This window comes from Panicum virgatum, chromosome 3N, assembly GCF_016808335.1.
Source record: "Panicum virgatum strain AP13 chromosome 3N, P.virgatum_v5, whole genome shotgun sequence".
NCBI classification, from domain to species: domain Eukaryota; kingdom Viridiplantae; phylum Streptophyta; class Magnoliopsida; order Poales; family Poaceae; genus Panicum; species Panicum virgatum.
Genome location: NC_053147.1, coordinates 14,828,094 through 14,847,107, shown reverse-complemented (window position 1 = coordinate 14,847,107; position 19,014 = coordinate 14,828,094). Strand labels below are relative to the sequence as shown.

The window sequence follows — 19,014 nt, the reverse complement described above, 5'->3', positions numbered from 1 at the left end:
GCCTACATTGATCAGTCCTCTTCCAGTCTTCCATTCGCGAATACTCCAATCCTGATCCCAATCCAAATTCCCAGACACAACTACACAAGTGAGAGCTCCGCTCCCGTCTCCGGAAAGCCAAAACCCTAACCCTCGCCGCCCGCCGCCCGGCACCGCCATGGACGCCGCTGGCGAAGAAGGCGACGAGTTCACCACGTACGATCAAGTCGCGCGGTTCTTCAACTCCCTGGAGGGCCCGTCCGCGCAGGAGCGTATCGACGGCATCATCCCCTTCCTCGTCTCCCTCCTCCCCGCGCCCTACGTCCCCGCCCCAGAGATCGAGTCCGACTCCGACGACGAGCGCTTCTCCCTCACCTCCTCCGAGTCCGAGGCCTCCGACGACGGGGCGTACCACGACCCGATCACGGCTGCGCCGAGCGACGGCGAGGATCGCATCAGCCGCCTCCCGGACACGCTCCTCGCCGACATCATCCACCGCCTCCCCACCAAGGACGCCGGGCGCACCGCCGCGCTCTCCACGCACTGGAGCCGCGTGTGGGCCGGAACCCCGCTCCTCGTCGACGACGCCCACCTCCTCGGCGCCGGCGGGACCTCCGGCGTCCCCGTCGTGCGCGCCCTCTCGCGCTGCGTGGCCGCGCACCCCGGCTCTGTCCGCGGCGTGCGCATCACCCACGTCTCCTTCTACGCTCACGAGTACGCGCTCCGGCGCCTGGTCGCGGACCTCGCCGACAAGGACGTCCAGGATCTCATCCTCGTCAACCGCCCGTGGCCGCTCGACATGCCGCTCCCCGACGACATCCTCCGTTGCGCCTCCCTCGACCGCCTCTACCTCGGGGTATGGCGCTTCCCGACCACAACCGCCGCGCATCCGCCCGCGTTCCCCGACCTACGCGAGCTCGGTCTCTTCCACAGCATCGTCGGCTACCAAGAACTCGAGGCCCTGCTCGCGTACTGCCCCAAGCTGGAGGTCCTCTCCATCGTCATGTCGTACCACGACCCATCGCGTTTCCGCCTCGTCTCCGGCAGCCTCAAGATTGCGGTGGACTGGATGTCATCCTTCGACGAGGTCGCCGTGGAAGACGCCCCAAGCCTCGAACGGCTGCTCTTCCAGAGTATTGGCAAGAGGAGGCCCGTCAAGATTGTTGGCGCCCCGAGGCTGGAGGTGCTCGGGGTCCTCGACCTCGACCTCCACACCCTCGAGATCGGTGGCACTGTCATCGAGGCTGGGATGAATGTGAGAGCTAGCAACATGGTACCAAGCCTGAAGATACTGGCTGTGAAGGTTCAGTTTGCCTGCAACATGGAGGCCAAGATGCTGCCGACTTTGCTCAAATGCTTTCCTCACCTTGAGACGCTTCACATCATGCCCATTCCATCCAATTCACTGGACAGTGTACATGACCTGAGGTTCTGGGAGCACCAGGGTACTTGTGAGTGCCTCGAATCACATCTGGAGACTGTGATCGTCCATGGGTCCTTGACGGAGGGTCATGGGGTTGGGTTTATCTGGTACATCATGGGAGAGGGCAAGGTGTTCAAGACCCTGAGCTTTGTTTGCAGCGATGAGAAGGCGAGAGGCTTCAGAGAGTCAGCTGAAGGCAGAAGTGGTGAAGTTGCTATCTGTGTGGTCGCCCCACGCTGGAGTTTCCAAGCTGCCATTGATTCGTCCCTGGCCGACCCCTTCTGTGCGCTGTAGGCTCAGGCATGAGGATGCTGGTGTGGTTTAGAGATGGAGTTTACTGTGCTTGGGGAGTTTCGTGGTGAAATTGGCATGGGGAGAAACGTGGACATGAAGGTCTGTATAAGCCGGTTTAACTGTTAGGATCTGATTTGGGTTTTTCTGGAAAGGAATTAGAATTCTGGGTTATGTTGCTTCTTTTCTGCATGTTGTTTGGCTCCTCTATTTTACCCGGATGTGCGAAATCAGGCTGGAACTTCTGCTTGTCGTTAGTCTGTTAAAGTTCATATTGACAGCTATTTGTCGGGTGCAATGTTGTGGCTCGTACTTGTATGTTAAGTACTGAGACACGTGTAATCTGAGACTTCGTTGCCAAGTTCCCGGTTGGCAAATATACTACTACTACAGCATTTACGTAGTATTTTTCAGCATTTATGTCTGTTAAGTGCCTACGCATTTGTGTAAAATCACTTCTGGAAGGTGTAATCAGTCTATTAATTCGCTTGTTCTGACGGTAACAGTAACGGAAGTGACATGCCATCGACAACAAAATCGTTTGATGGTTTTTCATAGCGTGTTCTGGCGGTAACGGAAGTGACGCTGACATCGACAACAAAAATCGTCTGATGGTGGTATTTGCAAAATCATCTGATGGTGGTATCTACCAGTTCCTATAGATTGACTGACTTACTCTAGTTCATTTCACAACAAAATTTCTTCCGCTTCGAGCTGCTGCTAAGATGTATTCCTGTAAACATGGTAACTGATATGGATACATCGGTTAGAACTGTCACACCCCAAGAAAAAAAAGAGAAAGAAATAAAAAAAATCCCACGCCGGGCCCACCCGTCAGCCTCCTTCTTTCCTCTCCTCCTCTGTTCTGCCTCGCCGCGGACGCACGCGTTGCCACGCGCCGGCCATCCCCGGCTTCCGTGCCGCGCGCGTCCTCCGCTCGCCTTATCCTCCACGACGACGACGCGGCCTTATCCTCCACGCCCCTCCCCCCTCAAACCCTAGCTCTTCTCCCTATCTCCATTACCGCCGCCCCCAAGCCGTGCCGCTGCCGCTCGCCGCCGCGATTCGCCCGCTCTGGTGAGCCGTGGCTCCATCCCTCGTACGGGGAGTTCCTTCTCGCCCTCCCCTTCCGATTCCGGCGCTCACCCGGCCTTGGGCCTCACCGTGCAGGGCCGCCGCCGCTTGCCTCGGTCCGCCGCCGCCCCTGCGCGTCGCGCCGCCCGTCCGCCGCTGTTCCCCGCCGTCCAACCCGCCGGTGAGGCTCGCCGCCACCTCCTTCTCCCCGTGTGTGCCTCCCCTGGCCGCTCCAGCCCTGCCTCCGCCGTGCCGCCGTTCGCCGGCGCCGCCGCGTCGCGCCGCGCGCTCGCGGGCCGCACCGTGCCTTGACTTGGCCGGGGGGCGCCTGCCCGTGGGACCCACCTGTCGGCCTCTGGCTGGCGGGTGTGGCCGGATTCGGGTGCACCTAGCGTTTTAGGGTTTTGTATTGGAGCAGCAATCTTGCAAAATGCATAGAAATTCGTGTATAACTCCAAAAATTATGAAACTTGTTTTGTTGGATTCCTCTAGCTCAGATCTATTCAAGAAAAAATATTTTTTTGCATGTTACTTTGCTATAGATTTATCTATAATTTTATTTTGCAAAAGTGAGTTTAATGCTTAGTTATTTGAGTATTGCTCTAAAAATTTCAAACTAAATTTTGTTAGACTCCTTGTGAGGTGTAATTTTCAGTGGTACAACTTGTTCACATGCTTCCTTGATGTTTATCAAAGTTTTAGCTTGTTTTCTTATGCTTTATCTGAAAATGGTTTAATATAGAACTTTTTGCTGGAAAGTGAGAAAATAGTAAAACTAGTTTTTTTAGCTTTTTTTCATGCCTAGTATCTAAGATAATTTTTTGGTTTTGTTTAGTTTAGTTTTCATTCCTTTTCTGTTTTACCTTGTTTAGAGTGGCTGAAAACTAATATATTTATGATTAATTATAGGAAAATCCTTTTACTACAAATGTAATTTTCATTAGTTTCTTGCAATGTTCTCGGCATGCTCAAATTATTTCATGATTTATGCTTATTGTTTAGTTCATTTCTTAATTCTTGCATCGCATTCATGCATTATAGTGACCGAACCGTCGGAGGTCGAACCCGTGGAGCCCACCGAGTCCGTGGAGCCTGAACCCGGAATCCCGTTCGTGGTCGAGCCCGAAGTTAACCAAGGCAAGCAGCTAAGCATAATTCCTTGCACCTATCTAATTTGACTAGCTTAGTTATCTCACCTGGGTAATGTTGGGTTATATATATTATGTATGTATTGCATTGTTGTACCTATCTTGATGCATAGTCCTTCCTTGATTTGTTACCCTTGTTCTTGGCACTAGTTAGTTAGTTAATTACTTAACTTGACTAGATGCTTAGCCCTGCTTAGAATACTTACATTGCTCGCTAGATAGGAATGGTTTGGAGGATCACATTTACCATTTACTCTTGATTGTACTGGTTCGGTTGGGTTGTTAAGAGTTTGGTAATATCGAGATTCGAGCGGAATGGTAGGGCCTAGAGAATGGAGTCACATGGGCATAGTCCGCTTGAATAGTTTAAGGACCATTCGTGGATGACGTCGGTTTTGAGCACCTTTCCGTGCTACCACATATCCAATATAATGGTACGGATAAGCCAATTACCTTCTTTGACTTGATCATTGATGTGCAGTCCTAGATACGTGGCTACAGGCTATGCAGAGAGGCTTAGTGTGTCCCCAGGTGGACCTATGTGTAGGAAAGTTTAGAGATGTCCCTGGTGGTGTCCCCAAGTGGACCTATGTGTAGGAAAGTTTAGAGATGTCCCTGGTGGAACTAAGTCTCTACTCGTAAGCTAGGTGTGAGGTTCAATGATCGAGCCTTGTTGGGAACGGTTGACGTGAGTACCCCTTTGCCCGGCGTGATCTGTTGGGTGAGTCGCACGTTCCTCGCGTCGTGTGGGTAAAGTAGTACACCCTTGCAAGGTTTTAATCAATTCGAATTGCCGCGCTCTTGGTTATGAGCAAGCTCCTTATCCCATGAACTCCTCGTAGAATTTCGATTATGATGGGAATGGTTCATGTTACAGCTATGATCAGTTATAGATTATATTACTCTCTTAATCAACTAAAATTGTTTGGGAGTTTGGGCAATATTAATTAATTCTGATGGGTGATAGTGTATAGAGCTAATGCTTCTGCAATAATTACTTAACCTTAAAGCTTTTACTTGAGCCATTGCATGATCCTTGTATATGTAATCGCGTAAGTCTTGCGAGTACCTTTTGTACTCAGGTTGCTTTCTAAACCTAGTTGCAGGTGAGCCCGAAGTGGTGTTCGGCCACTTCTACCCCGCTGATCCAAACGCGGGGGAAGAGTAGGTCGTGGTGGCTGTAATGATGTCTTTGAGCAAGGCATCATTACTTTAGTAAGTCTTTATCGTAGTCGAGCTCCGTGAGAGCATGTAAATACAATAAACTTTATGTTTCTATTTAATATGACTTTCGTGAGCCCAAGGCTTGTAAGTGAAGCTTGAAACCCACCTATATTGAACTTGTAATATTAAGTTTCGAACTCTGTTTTTGTAAAACTACCCTTTGTGGATTATTGCCGATGTATTCGATTGTAAACGGTATGTGCATATGCTGATTCTGGGCGTATGTTGGAGCACATACCGGGACTACCGGATTTGATATTATTTTGGATGAATGACGTGTCGGTTATTCGTGTCTCTAGATGTGGGATAACACGTGGCACGCTCTCCGGCAAGCACGTGTTAACTCTCATCTGGATGATAATGACCGGCGGTTCGTTTAAAATAGTATCAAATTGGGCGGTTCTCACAAGAACTTAGAAGCTGCATGTTGCATTAAATAACAGGCTAAGCAATATGAGGAAATCAACAAGCTAAGCGAGGGCATTTTGAATGGTGGCAGCAAAGTACTGATTTTAGGAACCTGGACGATTTGGAGGACGAGGAATGATGTTGTGTTCAACGGAGTTCCTCCTAGAATTTCCCAAGCTATCACCCTTGCGCTGGAAGAAGCTGAGCTCCGGCAGTTGGCAGGGGCTAAGCATCTTGGACGCTGTTAGACCTGCTGTGTAGGTGTCGAGGTGGCTTTTTTCTGTTACACAGGCGCGCTTGTTAGCTAAATTTGGGTGCGGGTGTGGGGTTTTGTATGGCCACTTTGGCCTTAGCTCTCAGGCGTATTGCAAAAAAGGGAAATCAACAAGCTGTACAGCAAGAGATTCATTGTCTTTGTTGCATGGAGCTGAACTGTTTCCAGTGGAACCCATTCAATACCATTTCACAGCAAAATTTCACTATTAAATATATTCTTGTCGAATTCTCCCTAGAACAAATCAAAGGGCGCTATAATTTACAGGGCTTTGCATCTCTAGCAACTCGCAGAAAAACTACTCTGGCTACTAAATGCCCCAACGCAACACACAATTACATTATTCTGTCGATAGGCCTCAGATCTGTGGGTAAATGATCATAGCTGCCTGAATCAGAATGTGCCTGGAACACGGGTCGCTCCCCAACTCCCTGTGCTGAGTGTTCCATGTTTGGGGTCAACATGATATAGTTTAGATCAGCTCTTTGGTAACTGCATTTCATTGACATTAATGTTATCAGTAGACAACATTGCTAATAAAACAAACATAATCCAACTTCAAAAGATAAATACTGAACCTGGGTTGTCTGAGATCCTCTGTTCGAATGCCAAATCCAAATGATGTTGTTCCCTTGGAATGATCATTCACAGCTGCAAACAGAAAAGGACTATGTCAATGTGGCCAAAGAATGAGGGTTCTGTTAGGTGAACAATTCATATCTGCAGCCACCCCACAGTTAGAATTACTTTATGTTCTATCTGTTTTTTTAGTTCACTTATCCAAAATACAATTTCAAAACAGGAGTAAAATCTTAAGCAACTGCCAATTAGGTAACTGGAACACAATATATGAAGCTTCGTGCTTAGATTAAAATTTTGTATGGACGAGTAAGAACATATGAATGGAACTTCAAGTTCTCATGCAAAATAATAAACAGTAAAAAGTAGGAAGATACTATTGCTGCCAAATCAAGTAAACCTGATCAAAGAAACTAAAGAGAACCATTTGCTGAAGCAGTATTCATGGATCTGGGTGTATATGGATCTTTCTCAAGAGTGCAAAGTCTTGCACAGCTTGCATACATACCTGTGACACTAAATGTAAAGGATGGTCTCCACCACGATTTGAGTGCCAGAACTACGGAAGACTTGGAAGGACCAAACTTTCCCTGTAAATAAAGTGCAATGAACATTACAACAAAGAAGTAATATGCCAATCTGAAGATCAGATTGTGCAAAATACATTCCTGCCTGTTTTTCACCTATAATGGCTTCTGAAACTCCAAAAAAGAGTGAAGGGTTGGCATACTGGGTGGCAAAATGTAAAGCTGGTCTACGGAGTTCAATATAGAAAAAAAGACAATCTATTATCTTATTATTTGGTCAACAAACGGAGCCTCCATGTTCGCTCTCAAGGCCTATAAATTCCCACGTTAATAGGAGAAAAATAGAAAAATAAAAATTACCCACCACTGCCATTATGATAAAATTAGCCTAAAATACCCCTGTGCCTAATTAAAAATCACCCACCAATGCCATTATGAAAAAATAAATATAAAATATCATTTAGCTATGTATCAGTTACAAACATATAGTATTAATAAAAACTAAAGCTAACAACAATCAATCAAAATAAAACGAAAATAAAAATAATTATATGCATAATATTATTAAAGCTCAACAAATCAAATTGTTGTTATAGATAGATCATATTTGAATTGTTTTAACCAACAATAAGACATAATTTACGCTAATGAACAGGGTGATGTATGGTAAAAAAAATAGTATAATTTTTAAGTAAGGATACAACGACATGCAATTTATTGAATTTTCAATACTAGCCGCGCAAATGCGCGGGCTATACGCCTAGTTGTATATAGGCTGAGTTCGATTCTAGAATATTGCAAAATAAAATGTTATCGATTCTTTAGAGATCTTATAAATTTATAAGGTGAGGCATGCACGTGCAGTGTGAGGTGGGATTGCATTGCATGTCCTCTTAATAGAGTAGGCATGAAGGGCTAAATGGATGGATTGACTGAACCTTCAATAGGAAGTTCTTATTAGCTTGCCAACTTGCAGCTAACTGAAACAAGGAATTGCCATTCTCAGCTGGTTCTTTATCAATCCTGAAAAGTATGAAAATGGAGTTAATAAGTTGTACTATTCGTGTACGCCAGAGTAACATTCCTTTACTTGAGGCTTACCTTCCAGTAAACTCAAGTCCAAAATCAATGTAGTTTGTAATTTCGACAACCTTCTTATCTTCTGAAGGATTTTTTTACCTGGTGTACATAAGCAGTGCATACGGTTAAAATTTTTTCGAATTTCAAAACTCGGATGGCATGAGTCTATTGCAAATGGGTTCATATTAAAAAAAAGTATCCACCTCTGCACACAACCAGGAAAAACAAAGAAGCAAATATACCCTCTAATAATGAGTTATAATAGACCTAAAAAATAATCCCTCTAATAACGAGTTTATTAGATCCCATCTAATAATGAGTTTGATGGGCCATAAGGAATATCTTAATGGCACAGATATTTTTTTCAACAGTGCAATTTTCAATGCAATGCCAACAAGGAATCACGATGCCATCTGTTTCAGTTGAGAAATGGAGTTCAAAATTTATATTTCAGCTGATATATCTGATATCTTCAAGCTAAACTTGCTTGTTCATTAGTGGACGAGTGTTCCTACTTCCTACTTGTGCCTGCTGTCCAAGCTACGCAAATATTGATGCTGGGCTGTTGGCAACAACAGGTTACCAGGCAATCACCAGGAACGACTGCGTTTTGTATGAATTTATAGCTTTTTCTGAAAGATGTGTGGCTCTGCATAATCTTGATAACAGTGATTGTTTGAACTCATGGTAATGATGTGTTACACAGTGATGATTTTATATTCATATAACAAATCTAATTCTCATGAATCAAAGACTTGACATTTAGTTAGTTTTTCATTCATACATCGAAGATATTTCTATTTTTCATACATAAAAAATAGAACTCTATGCGAAGAAAAAATGAGAGAGGACCCTTACCCCTCTTTGAACAATCATGTGTTGATAGAAAGATGTCGTCAGCTGCACTCAAGGCAAATAAAATGTTATTTCGAATGAGATTAATTTGTTGGATATAAAATACTTAAGGAAGGAAACACTAGGCGTGTCATGGGTAGGAAGTACTGTTCATGCCGTGAACAGTAACAGAGCTCAGATATTAGGAAAGATTAGATTAGATTGGTTTGTTATTTCCTTAAATTTAGGGATTGGTTTCTTAAGAGTTAAGTCAAGTTTTCTTAAGGGTCAAGCCAGCCCATCTATATAAGGATGGGATTGTATCTCTTTTAAGAAAAGCAATGAACAATGAAGAAACAATTCTAGTCCCCCTCAATCTCTCAAGCTCTTGGCAAAGCATAAGGCCTAGTTACCCCAAAATATTCATCTACATAACATCTGGTATCACGATCCAGGCCTTCCTCACTGCTCCGCCCACCCTCGCCGCCGCCGCCGCAACGCTCTGCGTCCACGCCGCCCGCACCACGCCACCCTGCCGCCATGGGTGACAACAGCAACACCCTGCAAACCACGCTGGAGACGCTGGCCGCCTCCCTCAAGTCCCTGCAAGCCTCGGTTGAGGCCAACTCCCTGGCGATCCAACGCCTGCACAAGGCGCAGCAGCCGCCGTCGTCTTCCTCGTCCGGTCCACGGTTCGGCTCCGGCGAGCACCATCAGGATCGGCCGCCTCGATTCCAGCAGATGGACTTCCCCAAGTATGATGGCAAATCAGATCCGCTAGCGTTCATTAACCGCTGCGAGTCCTACTTCCTTCAGCAGCGCATCATGGAAGAGGAGAAGGTCTGGATGGCCTCCTCCAACTTTGAAGCCGGCGCCCATCTATGGTACATCCGGGTCCAGCGCGACGAGGGCACGCCACCATGGCGCCGCTTCACCGAGCTGCTGCATCTTCGCTCCGGCCCTCCCCCAGCACCAGCACCCCCGCCCTCTCGCCATCAACACCAGGGCATCCTTCCATCGCCGCAGCGCCTAGGGTTGCCAGCCCCGCCCCCGACAGCACCGCCAGGCCCAGCATCGACCACAGCGGCGCCTTCATCGACGCCCCATAAATTCCAGCACCGCGGCATCCTACTATCGCCCCAGTGCTTGGCGCTCCCAACGCCACCTCCTCCGACTACCTCAGGCCCTTCTCCGATTACTTCGAGCCCGGCATCGACTACCGTCGAGGGACGCCAGCAACTGCAGCTTCTACGCAAGGAGAAGCTACCAGATACATTGCTGGATCATCCGGCGCTCAACCACACAGCAGTGATTACTGCCGTTCTGCATGGGGACTACATTCATGGTGGAGCCAACGTTGTTCATACGCCGTCGGGCCCTGCAGTTCCTTCCCGCGGAAGCATTTTGGGAGCAGAGAAGCAGCTTCTAGATGGCTATCCTTCCAACACCCGCGTACATCTGCCGTGGGGCTATGAAGGACTGGAGCCATGGCCTCCACCTGACCACCACAGCTCGAGGGCGAGCTGTCTTCGAAGGAGGGAGGAGATGTCATGGGTAGGAAGTACTGTTCATGCCGTGAACAGTAACAGAGCTCAGATATTAGGAAAGATTAGATTAGATTGGTTTGTTATTTCCTTAAATTTAGGGATTGGTTTCTTAAGAGTTAAGTCAGGGTTTCTTAAGGGTCAAGTCAGCCCAGGATAGGATTGTATCTCTTTTAAGAAAAGCAATGAACAATGAAGAAACAATTCTAGTCCCCCTCAATCTCTCAAGCTCTTGGCAAAGCATAAGGCCTAGTTACCCCAAAATATCCATCTACATAACAAGTCGAATATAAAATTTTCTTTATCCAACACCATCAGCGACTAATTAATTTTTGCAAATGTTGTGCTTCTTGATGCTTTGACTATAAGAGATGGCTTCTTTAATTATATTTGTCTATTGTTCTCTTCCCAAAAAAAAAGGAAAACATAACCATCAGAGTTGTAGTTTCATGACATGGTTTGATGAGACTAGTAGTATAGAGTTATTATAATTCATATCCTAATTCAATACGCCAGATATCAGTCATTTCATTTGAGGCTGTAATTTGTGTATAGCTTGTCAAAAGTTTTTAGCAATTGCAAGCTACTCCCTCAATTTTTGAATATGTGACGTTTAGGACAAGATAATAAGTTCGAACTAATTAGCTTGTCCTCAATATCATATATTTTAAAACAGATGGAGTTGTAAACTGGTGAAGCTTGTTAATTGAAAAATGAAAAGTACAAATAGAGCAAACCTGTGTACTTCTAGCAAGCTCTAGGGTAAAAGTGGATAAAGGGCTGAGTGGGCTAGTTGACCCGACACTATAACTGATTACACAATTCCAGTTCTCCGGATCTGTGAATGGCATAGGATTTTTGTTTCCACCTGTTACAGAATAGTCAGAATGGAGCATTAGAGCTAGTAGCTAAAGTAGACACCCAAAAGAATTTCTTAATTAATAAAAAACCACAGGAGAAGGCAGACTAGTGCCAGGAAAAGCAAATATCTAGGTGCAAGTAACTGCAAAGATGATATTTCGAGAAAATAGCTTGGGAGTCAAATAGAGATAGAAATATATTCAGAATTGATAAGCATTCTCACTCTTCAGTTATTGCTGTGGCCTTTCTAAAGCACTTAATTTGTTTAATTTTTAATGCTGTAACCATTGAGATCTGCTTTTGTGGAGCTATAACAGCAAAATACTAGTATTAGGTGGATATTCCATGGCACAGTATGTCAGTAATGATAAACTGGTCCATCGTTTATGCATATGCAAAGCATCAAAATGAAGTTTTATGGGAAGCCCCAGCCAGCTACACAGGAAAACTTCAAAACCTAAATACAAGAAAATATGAAAAAGCTTTCAAGATGGCCAACTAGTGCCGAATATTTACTGCTCTATTTCAATCAGAACCCAATACTAATATGAAGTAGTACAAATCCTCAACATCCCTGCTCTAACTGGGTTTAATATTCAAATGATGAACCATCTATTCAACCCCTAAATCAACCAATACAGCTGGGGAAACTAAGAATATTCACTGCAAGTGTTCAATCTTCTATTATCTACATAAGCTTCAGAGTTTTAGGTCTGATGACTCCACATCCATTTCTTGAGGAACTTTTTGGTTATGTTACAGATGTTCCATCATTAATACCGAATTTAAAATAATCCTACAGCATTAGGAATAAAAGTAAGTCATAGCCAGTTCGCTATACTCAGTTTTTTATTACTCAACTTAAGCTTCAGCATCTTACAGCTGCAGTTAACAAAAAGGTCCCTCTCCCTACTATACAAGGAACTCAGAAGAATTGTGCAGCATGAGGGATAAGAATATAAGTTACCAGCCCTAATGCATATATCTTTTTAAATAAAAAGGAACTCAGGTATTCTGCATCTAACAACCTCAAATTATAAGAGAAGTGAGAACACAACTATTGTGACAATAAGTTAACACTCACTAAGTGGTTTGTATTGAACTCCTGCACTTAAATTCCCTTTTCTCCCAACCAACCATGCTCCATATGGTACCTCACCAGATACTGCAGAAGTATTATCAGCATATGAATTAGGGTATGCAATGCCATTAAGTTAGCTTGGAATTACAGAGGGTACATACGTGGCGAATGCCATCTTTAATCACAATTGGATAAACCATATGATAATTGCAAATAGATGCATACAAGGAAATGGCACAAAAGATGCCCCAAGCGATAAATTCTCTGAACCATCCATGCTAATGACAAGTAAGACTAGATGTTCTAACTATCTAACCATCCATGCTAATGACAAGTAAAAAAAAATGAAATGATGATTACCGAAACAACAGCCCATGAAAAGGGACATGTGATGTTAGTAACACAAACATCAACAATAAGAAACAAATACTAAGTGCATCAAATGTTGACAAGAACCGTGCAATTGAGAAAAGCTGAAGTGACAGAAACACAAACAACAGTAAGGATACTGTAGCAATCAGATCAACATGAGGGTCTTCCAGGGCCTTCAGCATGATCCTCGAGGTCATATTCCCAGCTTGATCGAAATAGTCCTCGAACAGGTTTTGCAGTGAGAGCTTTCCAAACATTACTTCATATGCCGGCACCGACATCCTGCATGTTCACCATCAACACCACTTCAGTAAAGCACGAGAAAGGATCAAAGGTTAGGATACTGTAGAGATATCTGTCCTCCTACCAAGAGAGCAAATAGTGAAGGTATAATCTCGTGATAAGAAGGTTGGGAAAAAATTCTCTTCTTGGATATGTGCATTATCAGGAAGAGCTACCAAAACAGAGAAGTACAGCTGTACAACCAACTGGTGTAATGTCTAACTTCATCGATCCACGGATGGGTTTCATAATAGAAGTGAGCGATCAGGCGCAATTACTTAGCAGGTACCCAATTAACTACGATGGTTAAACTTTAAAGTCGCTGATGAGTGATGAGGGCGGATTTCGTTTAGCAGGTATCCAATTTTCCCTTGTTTGAATGGAAATGGGCATGCCTCAATCTGAAAAAAAAAGAGGTCTATGGTGTTGCATTTGTGTGGCCATCTAAAGATAAATCATACACTTATACTCTTAAACCGATTTACAAAATTCAGCAGGAACAAAAGTTTACTTTGATCTATCCAAGTGTGATAGGATATTTAATGAATTGTATTATTATGGATGCATTAAGATGTCTCATACTTCACTCCTTCTTGATGACTTGAAGCGGCAAGCCTTTTGCAAATGGCATTATTCTTTTTCTCATGCAACTAAATGATTGCAAAGTATGACGCTGGCAGGTTCAATGGCCACTAATCAAGGCCATTTGAGTTTACATGAAATGCAGGTTGATGCCACAAATGATTGCACACAGAAACTCTAAAGCTAGTTGTAACACGTAGTAATTATTATCAAGTTCATATTGACCAAACAATAAATCTTAGAAGTTAGAGAAACATTTATTAATAAAACGTTGCACTGCAATGTTGAGAGTTTACTTCTTTTTTATAGAATGGAAACATCTACTTGTATCTTGCTAATCCTGCCCTTCCAAACAGATGAATTGACACAAAAGTATCCCTTTTATAACTATGGCCGCAGAAGTGAAGTAGTTTGCACTGGACATTACAAAAAGATGAACAGAAAGCTTACCAGTCCTAAATAAGTGTACAGCAGAATGTCAAGACACCTTAATCTCTTGATAAGATATGGACATTTAATCCCTTCTGATGATAAAATCTATCACCTTGAAATACATCATAAGTATTCCTTAATCCAAGATTTTAAGACATCAACAAGCTGCTACTACGTTAAAGCCTGTACGTTCCATGCCACTGACATTTTGGCCAAAGGACCAAACATCCTCTATTCGGCTGGCTTATCAGCCAACAAGCTAGCGGTGCTTTTCTCTCACACCAAATCACCACCAACCAGCCAGCTGTGTTTTTCTCTCACACCAAATAAGGCTTCACTAGTGGCTGGTGCTGATTTGGTGTGAGAGAAAATCACTACTCGCTGGTTGGCTGACAAGCTAGCCGAACAGAGGATGTTTAGTCCTCCTTTGGCCAAAATGCCATGATTTTTTCAAGAGAAAAATAATTGATGCAGTGTTGAAAAACACATATCAAGGGACACCAATGTGAGAAATACAGCTCCAAGCAGGAGATTTCTCCATGTTCATTCCTATCATGGAGCTTCTGATGTCCTCCACTTCTGCCCATCTACCACCTCCAGCATGGACATTACTGAACACCACATGGTAGCCAACATTATTAGGTTCCAACTCCACAAGTTTCTGTGCTGCAAAAGATGCAAGCTTAGAGTTTGAGTGCATTCTGCATGAAGCAAGGAGAGCACCCCATATTCTGCCATCCGGCTTAACATTCATGTCAATGATCACTTGCAGAGCCTCCTCTAGATTACCTGAGCGGCCAAGAACATCTACCATACAGGTATAGTGTCCTAGATCGGGTGCAAGTCTGAATGTTTTTGTCATGCAATCAAACAACTCCCGAGCTTCACTTACAAGACCTGAATGACTACATGCTGACAGCAAGCTAAGGAAGGTCACTCCATTTGGCTCTATTCCTTCTTCTAGCATCTGATTAAACAATGTCAGAGCTTCCTTACCTAGACCATGGATTGTGAATGCTTCAATCATTGAACTCCATGTGACTATATCTTTATGAAGGATTTTTGTAAAGCATCTTTTTGCCAGAAGAATGAACCCACATTTAGCATAGAGTCTAACAATTGATGTCTCCAAGGCACAACTCTTAGACTCTGCAGAATAGTTGTTTCTTATGATATATCCATGAGCTGCTTTACCAAACTTGAAAGCACCAATTTCAGTGTAACAGATTACGAGTCCTCGGAGCACGTCAGCACTGGGAAAGCAGAAAGAGTCCATCATTCTCTCAAACAGATGGATTGCGTCTAGGAACATTCCATGGTGGATAAAGGCCCAGAGCATGGCTGACCATAGGCAGCTGCTTCCCCCCTTGAATTGCTCAAACAACTGAACTGATGACATCAATTCACCACATTTAGCGTAGAAATCCACAAATGATGCTACCAAGACTGTGTCCATGAGGCCACTTCTAACTGCAAAGGAATGCAGCTTCTTGCCTTGCGAAAGAAACCTGTGCTTGGCAAATGCAGCAACAGTGGAAGTTAAGGTCTCACAGCTTGGACACACTTCCTCTGCCCTCATCCTTTCATACATATCAGTGACTTTAGAAATGTTCCCCTCTGAAGAATACTCTGAGATTATAATGTTCCACGAAACCAGATCTCTTCTCGGAGACTGCTCAAACAACATAGCTGCATCCTCCAAGCTGGCTGTCCGGCTCAAGTGTGTCAACATCGAGTTGAGAACTAGGAAATCACCTGCCCACCCACTTTTCAGTGCGTAGCAGTGCACCTGCCTACCGCCGGTAGCATCCCTCATGGCCGTGCATGCCCGGAGGACTACAGAAAGCGTCACTGCACTGGGCTCGCAGTCGCCGTTCGTCCTCATAGCCGTTACCAGCTGGGATACCTCCAGCAGGTCCCAGGCACCAGCATATGCGGACACCAGCGTAGTCCAAGAAACCACATCCCGCGCACGCATTTCGTCGAACACCTGGCGCGCGGGCGCCACCAGGCCGTGCCGTATGTAGGCCTCCAGCAGCGTGTTGCAGAAGTACACGTTCCTGCCGAAGCCGGCCCGGATGCCGAAGCAGTGGGCGGTGCCGACGAAGCCGGGGAGGGACGCCGCAGCTCGGTTGAGGAGCGGGAGCGTGAAGGCGTCCGGGCGGGAGCCGGTCTGGAGCATGGCGGAGAAGGCGGATACGGCCTCCGTGGGGTGGCCGGACTCGAGGCGTCGCCGGATGGCGGCGTTCCATCGGGCGGTGCCCGAGTAGAGTGGTGGGTTGCGGAGCAGAGCGGCCAGCATAGAAAGTGTTCGACGAAATGCGGAATAGTAGTTAGCGCGCACCCATGCGCGCGAGATTTACTGGAGCACCTGCTGCTGCTGCTGTTTACTGGAGTTTAGGTGATGGCCACCTGCTGCTGCCTGCAGCTCGCTGTCGTTGCCAGCCGCCGCCTGCTGCTGCCTGCAGCGTGCTGTTGCTGCCCGCCGCGGCCTGCTGTTGCCTGCAACGCGCAGCCACCGCCCGCCGCTGTCTGCTGCTGCCCGCCTGCGCGATGTGCCGCCGCAGCACGCCACCCGCTGCCTGCGCGCTGCTACGCTGCCGCAGCGTGCCGCCCGCACGCCCGAGCTACTGCCTCCGCGAAGCGCCGCTGCCTGCGCCGCCGCTCGAGAGAGAGGAAGCTTGACTATTCAACATTTTGAATTTAACATTTCAAAATTTTATCTGTACAATTTTAACATAAACTAGATTTATGCCCGTGCGTTGCCATGGGTGAAAAACAAAAGTTTAATGCAAAAAGAAGCTAATCTGCCAATCAATGACTTATCCAAAATCCAGTAAATTTGCATTGATGAAACAAAAGATTATTACTCCAATATTGTTTTCTTCATACATCATATCCAAGAAAAAAAAAGAATCAGTGTATCCAAGCAACTTGCCTATGGACATGGTTTACTTTCAACAGATCAATTATGAATGGCTGTTGCAATGTGTGAATGAAGAAAATAATCCATGTGTCCATACGTTCTCACAGTAAGTAAAATGGATTATATATTCAAATGATGGAATACACAGAGCCATTCACCTCCTAACTGTGATGTAGGCAACAGCCAGTGGCGGACCTAGGGATGGATTAGAGCCCGGGCGATCTCTTCCTATCTCCAGCACAAGTGCATTACGAACACAGACTATTATGTTTGAATGCATAGCTCCCATGTAACATCAACGCCGGAGCGTGGGCACCTGAGACCACCTATGGCAATAGCTCATGATGCCCCCAAACCTTTTCGTCAATGCATGTCGGAAAAAAAATAATAAAATCACAAAAAGTTGGATCTAATATTCAACAATTTTGCTTATCTGCAATAAACCAGAAAAGTAAAGGTGACAAGTGCAAATAACAACAAAAGCTAATGTATTCTTGGTTTAGCCAAACAAATTAATGCTACTTCCATGACACATCTGTGAAAATGGGAATAAGCTGACGTGAAGACTGAACCTGGAAGATATATAGCTCTATTCACTCATGATGCAGAAGACACAGATTTTCTCGATGCCACTGACGGACTGACCTTTCCTGACATGAAAAAGTAAATATATTGACCTTTAGTATCAGTGCTATCGACCTTTCCTCATCAGGATGCACTGAGTGAAACTAAATTTGAAAATCAATGACAAATGTGAAGAAAAGAATTCGTTGTGACTGATGAGCGATGGGATAATATATAGTCCACTGACAGGAATCGGTTTTGATCTTGGTTGCGCATAACATTCTGACTCATCTAGCTAGAAAAAAGATACAACATAGCTGCCAAGAATGATGCCATGCATGGAACTGAAGCACTCAAATTTGACCTGCTGCCAATGCCAATACTACTCTAAAGAATTAGGGGCTTTCTGGAGGAGTACTACTCCTGCTGCTTTAAAAAAAAGTTGAGCAATGTTCTCTTCGACATCTCGCAACTCTACAAATTATTAACAAACATTGGAGATTTAATTCTTCAGATGTCACTGGTGGAGACAAATTATTAGCAACGTTGTTCGAATTCATTACAACATAGATGGAATTGGGGTGAGTATTTTCAAGTTCCATACCCTTCCTCAATCTTCACTTCTTCTGTTCTTCAGATGTCACTGGTGGAGACAAACAATCAAGCACTTTGCGCACAGCACCAATCCAAAGCATGCTGCATGCGTGCCACACGGGCCAGACAATGAATCGAGCACCATGCAACCATGTGCTGATGTGCGCTACTAAGCACCGGCGTCAAGCGGCAGGCCACAGGACGGCCGCGCGCCGCGCCTTGTCGCGCCGGACGCCGAGCCTCCCGCGGCTCCACCTCCATCGGTCCCCGTGCAGACTCCGGCACGCCCAGCCGCCCGCGCCCACGCGGCCACACCGGCACCGCGGCACACGTCCCCGCCTCCGTGGAACAGGACCGCCGACGCTGACCGCGGGTCCGTGCGCCGGTACGGCCTGGGTGCGCGGCCGAGCGTCCCAGCGGGCGACCAAACCCCTGGCGCGGAGCCGCCCCGCACGCCGGTTTCCCATTGCCGCCACACCCGGTCTTTCGCACGCCTGCCGCCGGCGGAGGCGGACGGCGGGGGCGGATGGCGGTCGAGCCTAACGGCGTGTCGTCCCTTCCCACAGAATCACAACGGCGGCCGGCGGCTGCGGGTCGCACTCGGATGACGGGCAAAAGGTGGCGTAGGATTCGCAGGAATGATCACCGTCTATTTTAGCGAGCGGCGGGAGATGCAGCGGAGGGGCGCGGTTCGCACGCGATGGAGGGACGGGACGAAACGAAGGACGCGATAGAATTTTCTATATAATCAGATCCCCTAGAGATAGGGGTGGTAATGGGCCATGGCCCTAATGGCCTCTTCACAGCTCAATAAGGCCTTTAAAATTTTTAGTTTAAAAATACATATGTTTAGAGCCCGGCCCTTTTAGGGCCCGATCCTTAAATTTTTTAGTTCAAAATATTGGGCCCTTTACCACCCCTACCTAGAGGCAGTA

At 45.8% G+C, this 19,014-nt stretch overlaps 2 protein-coding genes across 3 annotated transcripts; one reads left to right on the top strand and one right to left on the bottom strand.

The window, feature by feature from the left end:
* The first annotated feature begins 61 nt into the window (after positions 1-61).
* LOC120664539 (F-box/FBD/LRR-repeat protein At5g22660-like) lies at positions 62-2,106 on the top strand. Its single transcript, XM_039943804.1, has one exon. The coding sequence runs from the start codon at positions 158-160 to the stop codon at positions 1,694-1,696; it is 1,539 nt and encodes a 512-aa protein (XP_039799738.1). The 5' UTR covers positions 62-157; the 3' UTR covers positions 1,697-2,106.
* Positions 2,107-6,178: 4,072 nt separating this feature from the next.
* On the bottom strand, positions 6,179-18,808 carry LOC120664538 (pentatricopeptide repeat-containing protein DOT4, chloroplastic-like). Of its 2 annotated transcripts, XR_005670953.1 has the most exons (9): positions 18,090-18,808; positions 17,494-17,571; positions 12,331-12,981; positions 11,123-11,253; positions 8,866-8,907; positions 8,029-8,106; positions 7,866-7,950; positions 6,909-6,990; positions 6,179-6,313 (listed from the first exon to the last, which is right to left on the bottom strand). XR_005670953.1 is itself a non-coding variant. In XM_039943803.1 (6 exons), exon 3 carries the CDS (start codon positions 16,295-16,297, stop codon positions 14,486-14,488), a length of 1,812 nt encoding a protein of 603 aa, XP_039799737.1. In that variant the 5' UTR covers positions 16,298-16,648; positions 17,494-17,571; positions 18,090-18,804; the 3' UTR covers positions 8,862-8,907; positions 11,123-11,253; positions 12,331-12,981; positions 14,014-14,485. The 2 variants fall into 2 exon arrangements, 1 of the variants encoding a protein (XP_039799737.1); XM_039943803.1 differs by lacking the exons at positions 6,179-6,313; positions 6,909-6,990; positions 7,866-7,950; positions 8,029-8,106 and adding an exon at positions 14,014-16,648 and having other exon boundaries at positions 8,862-8,907; positions 18,090-18,804.
* Positions 18,809-19,014: the final 206 nt, after the last annotated feature.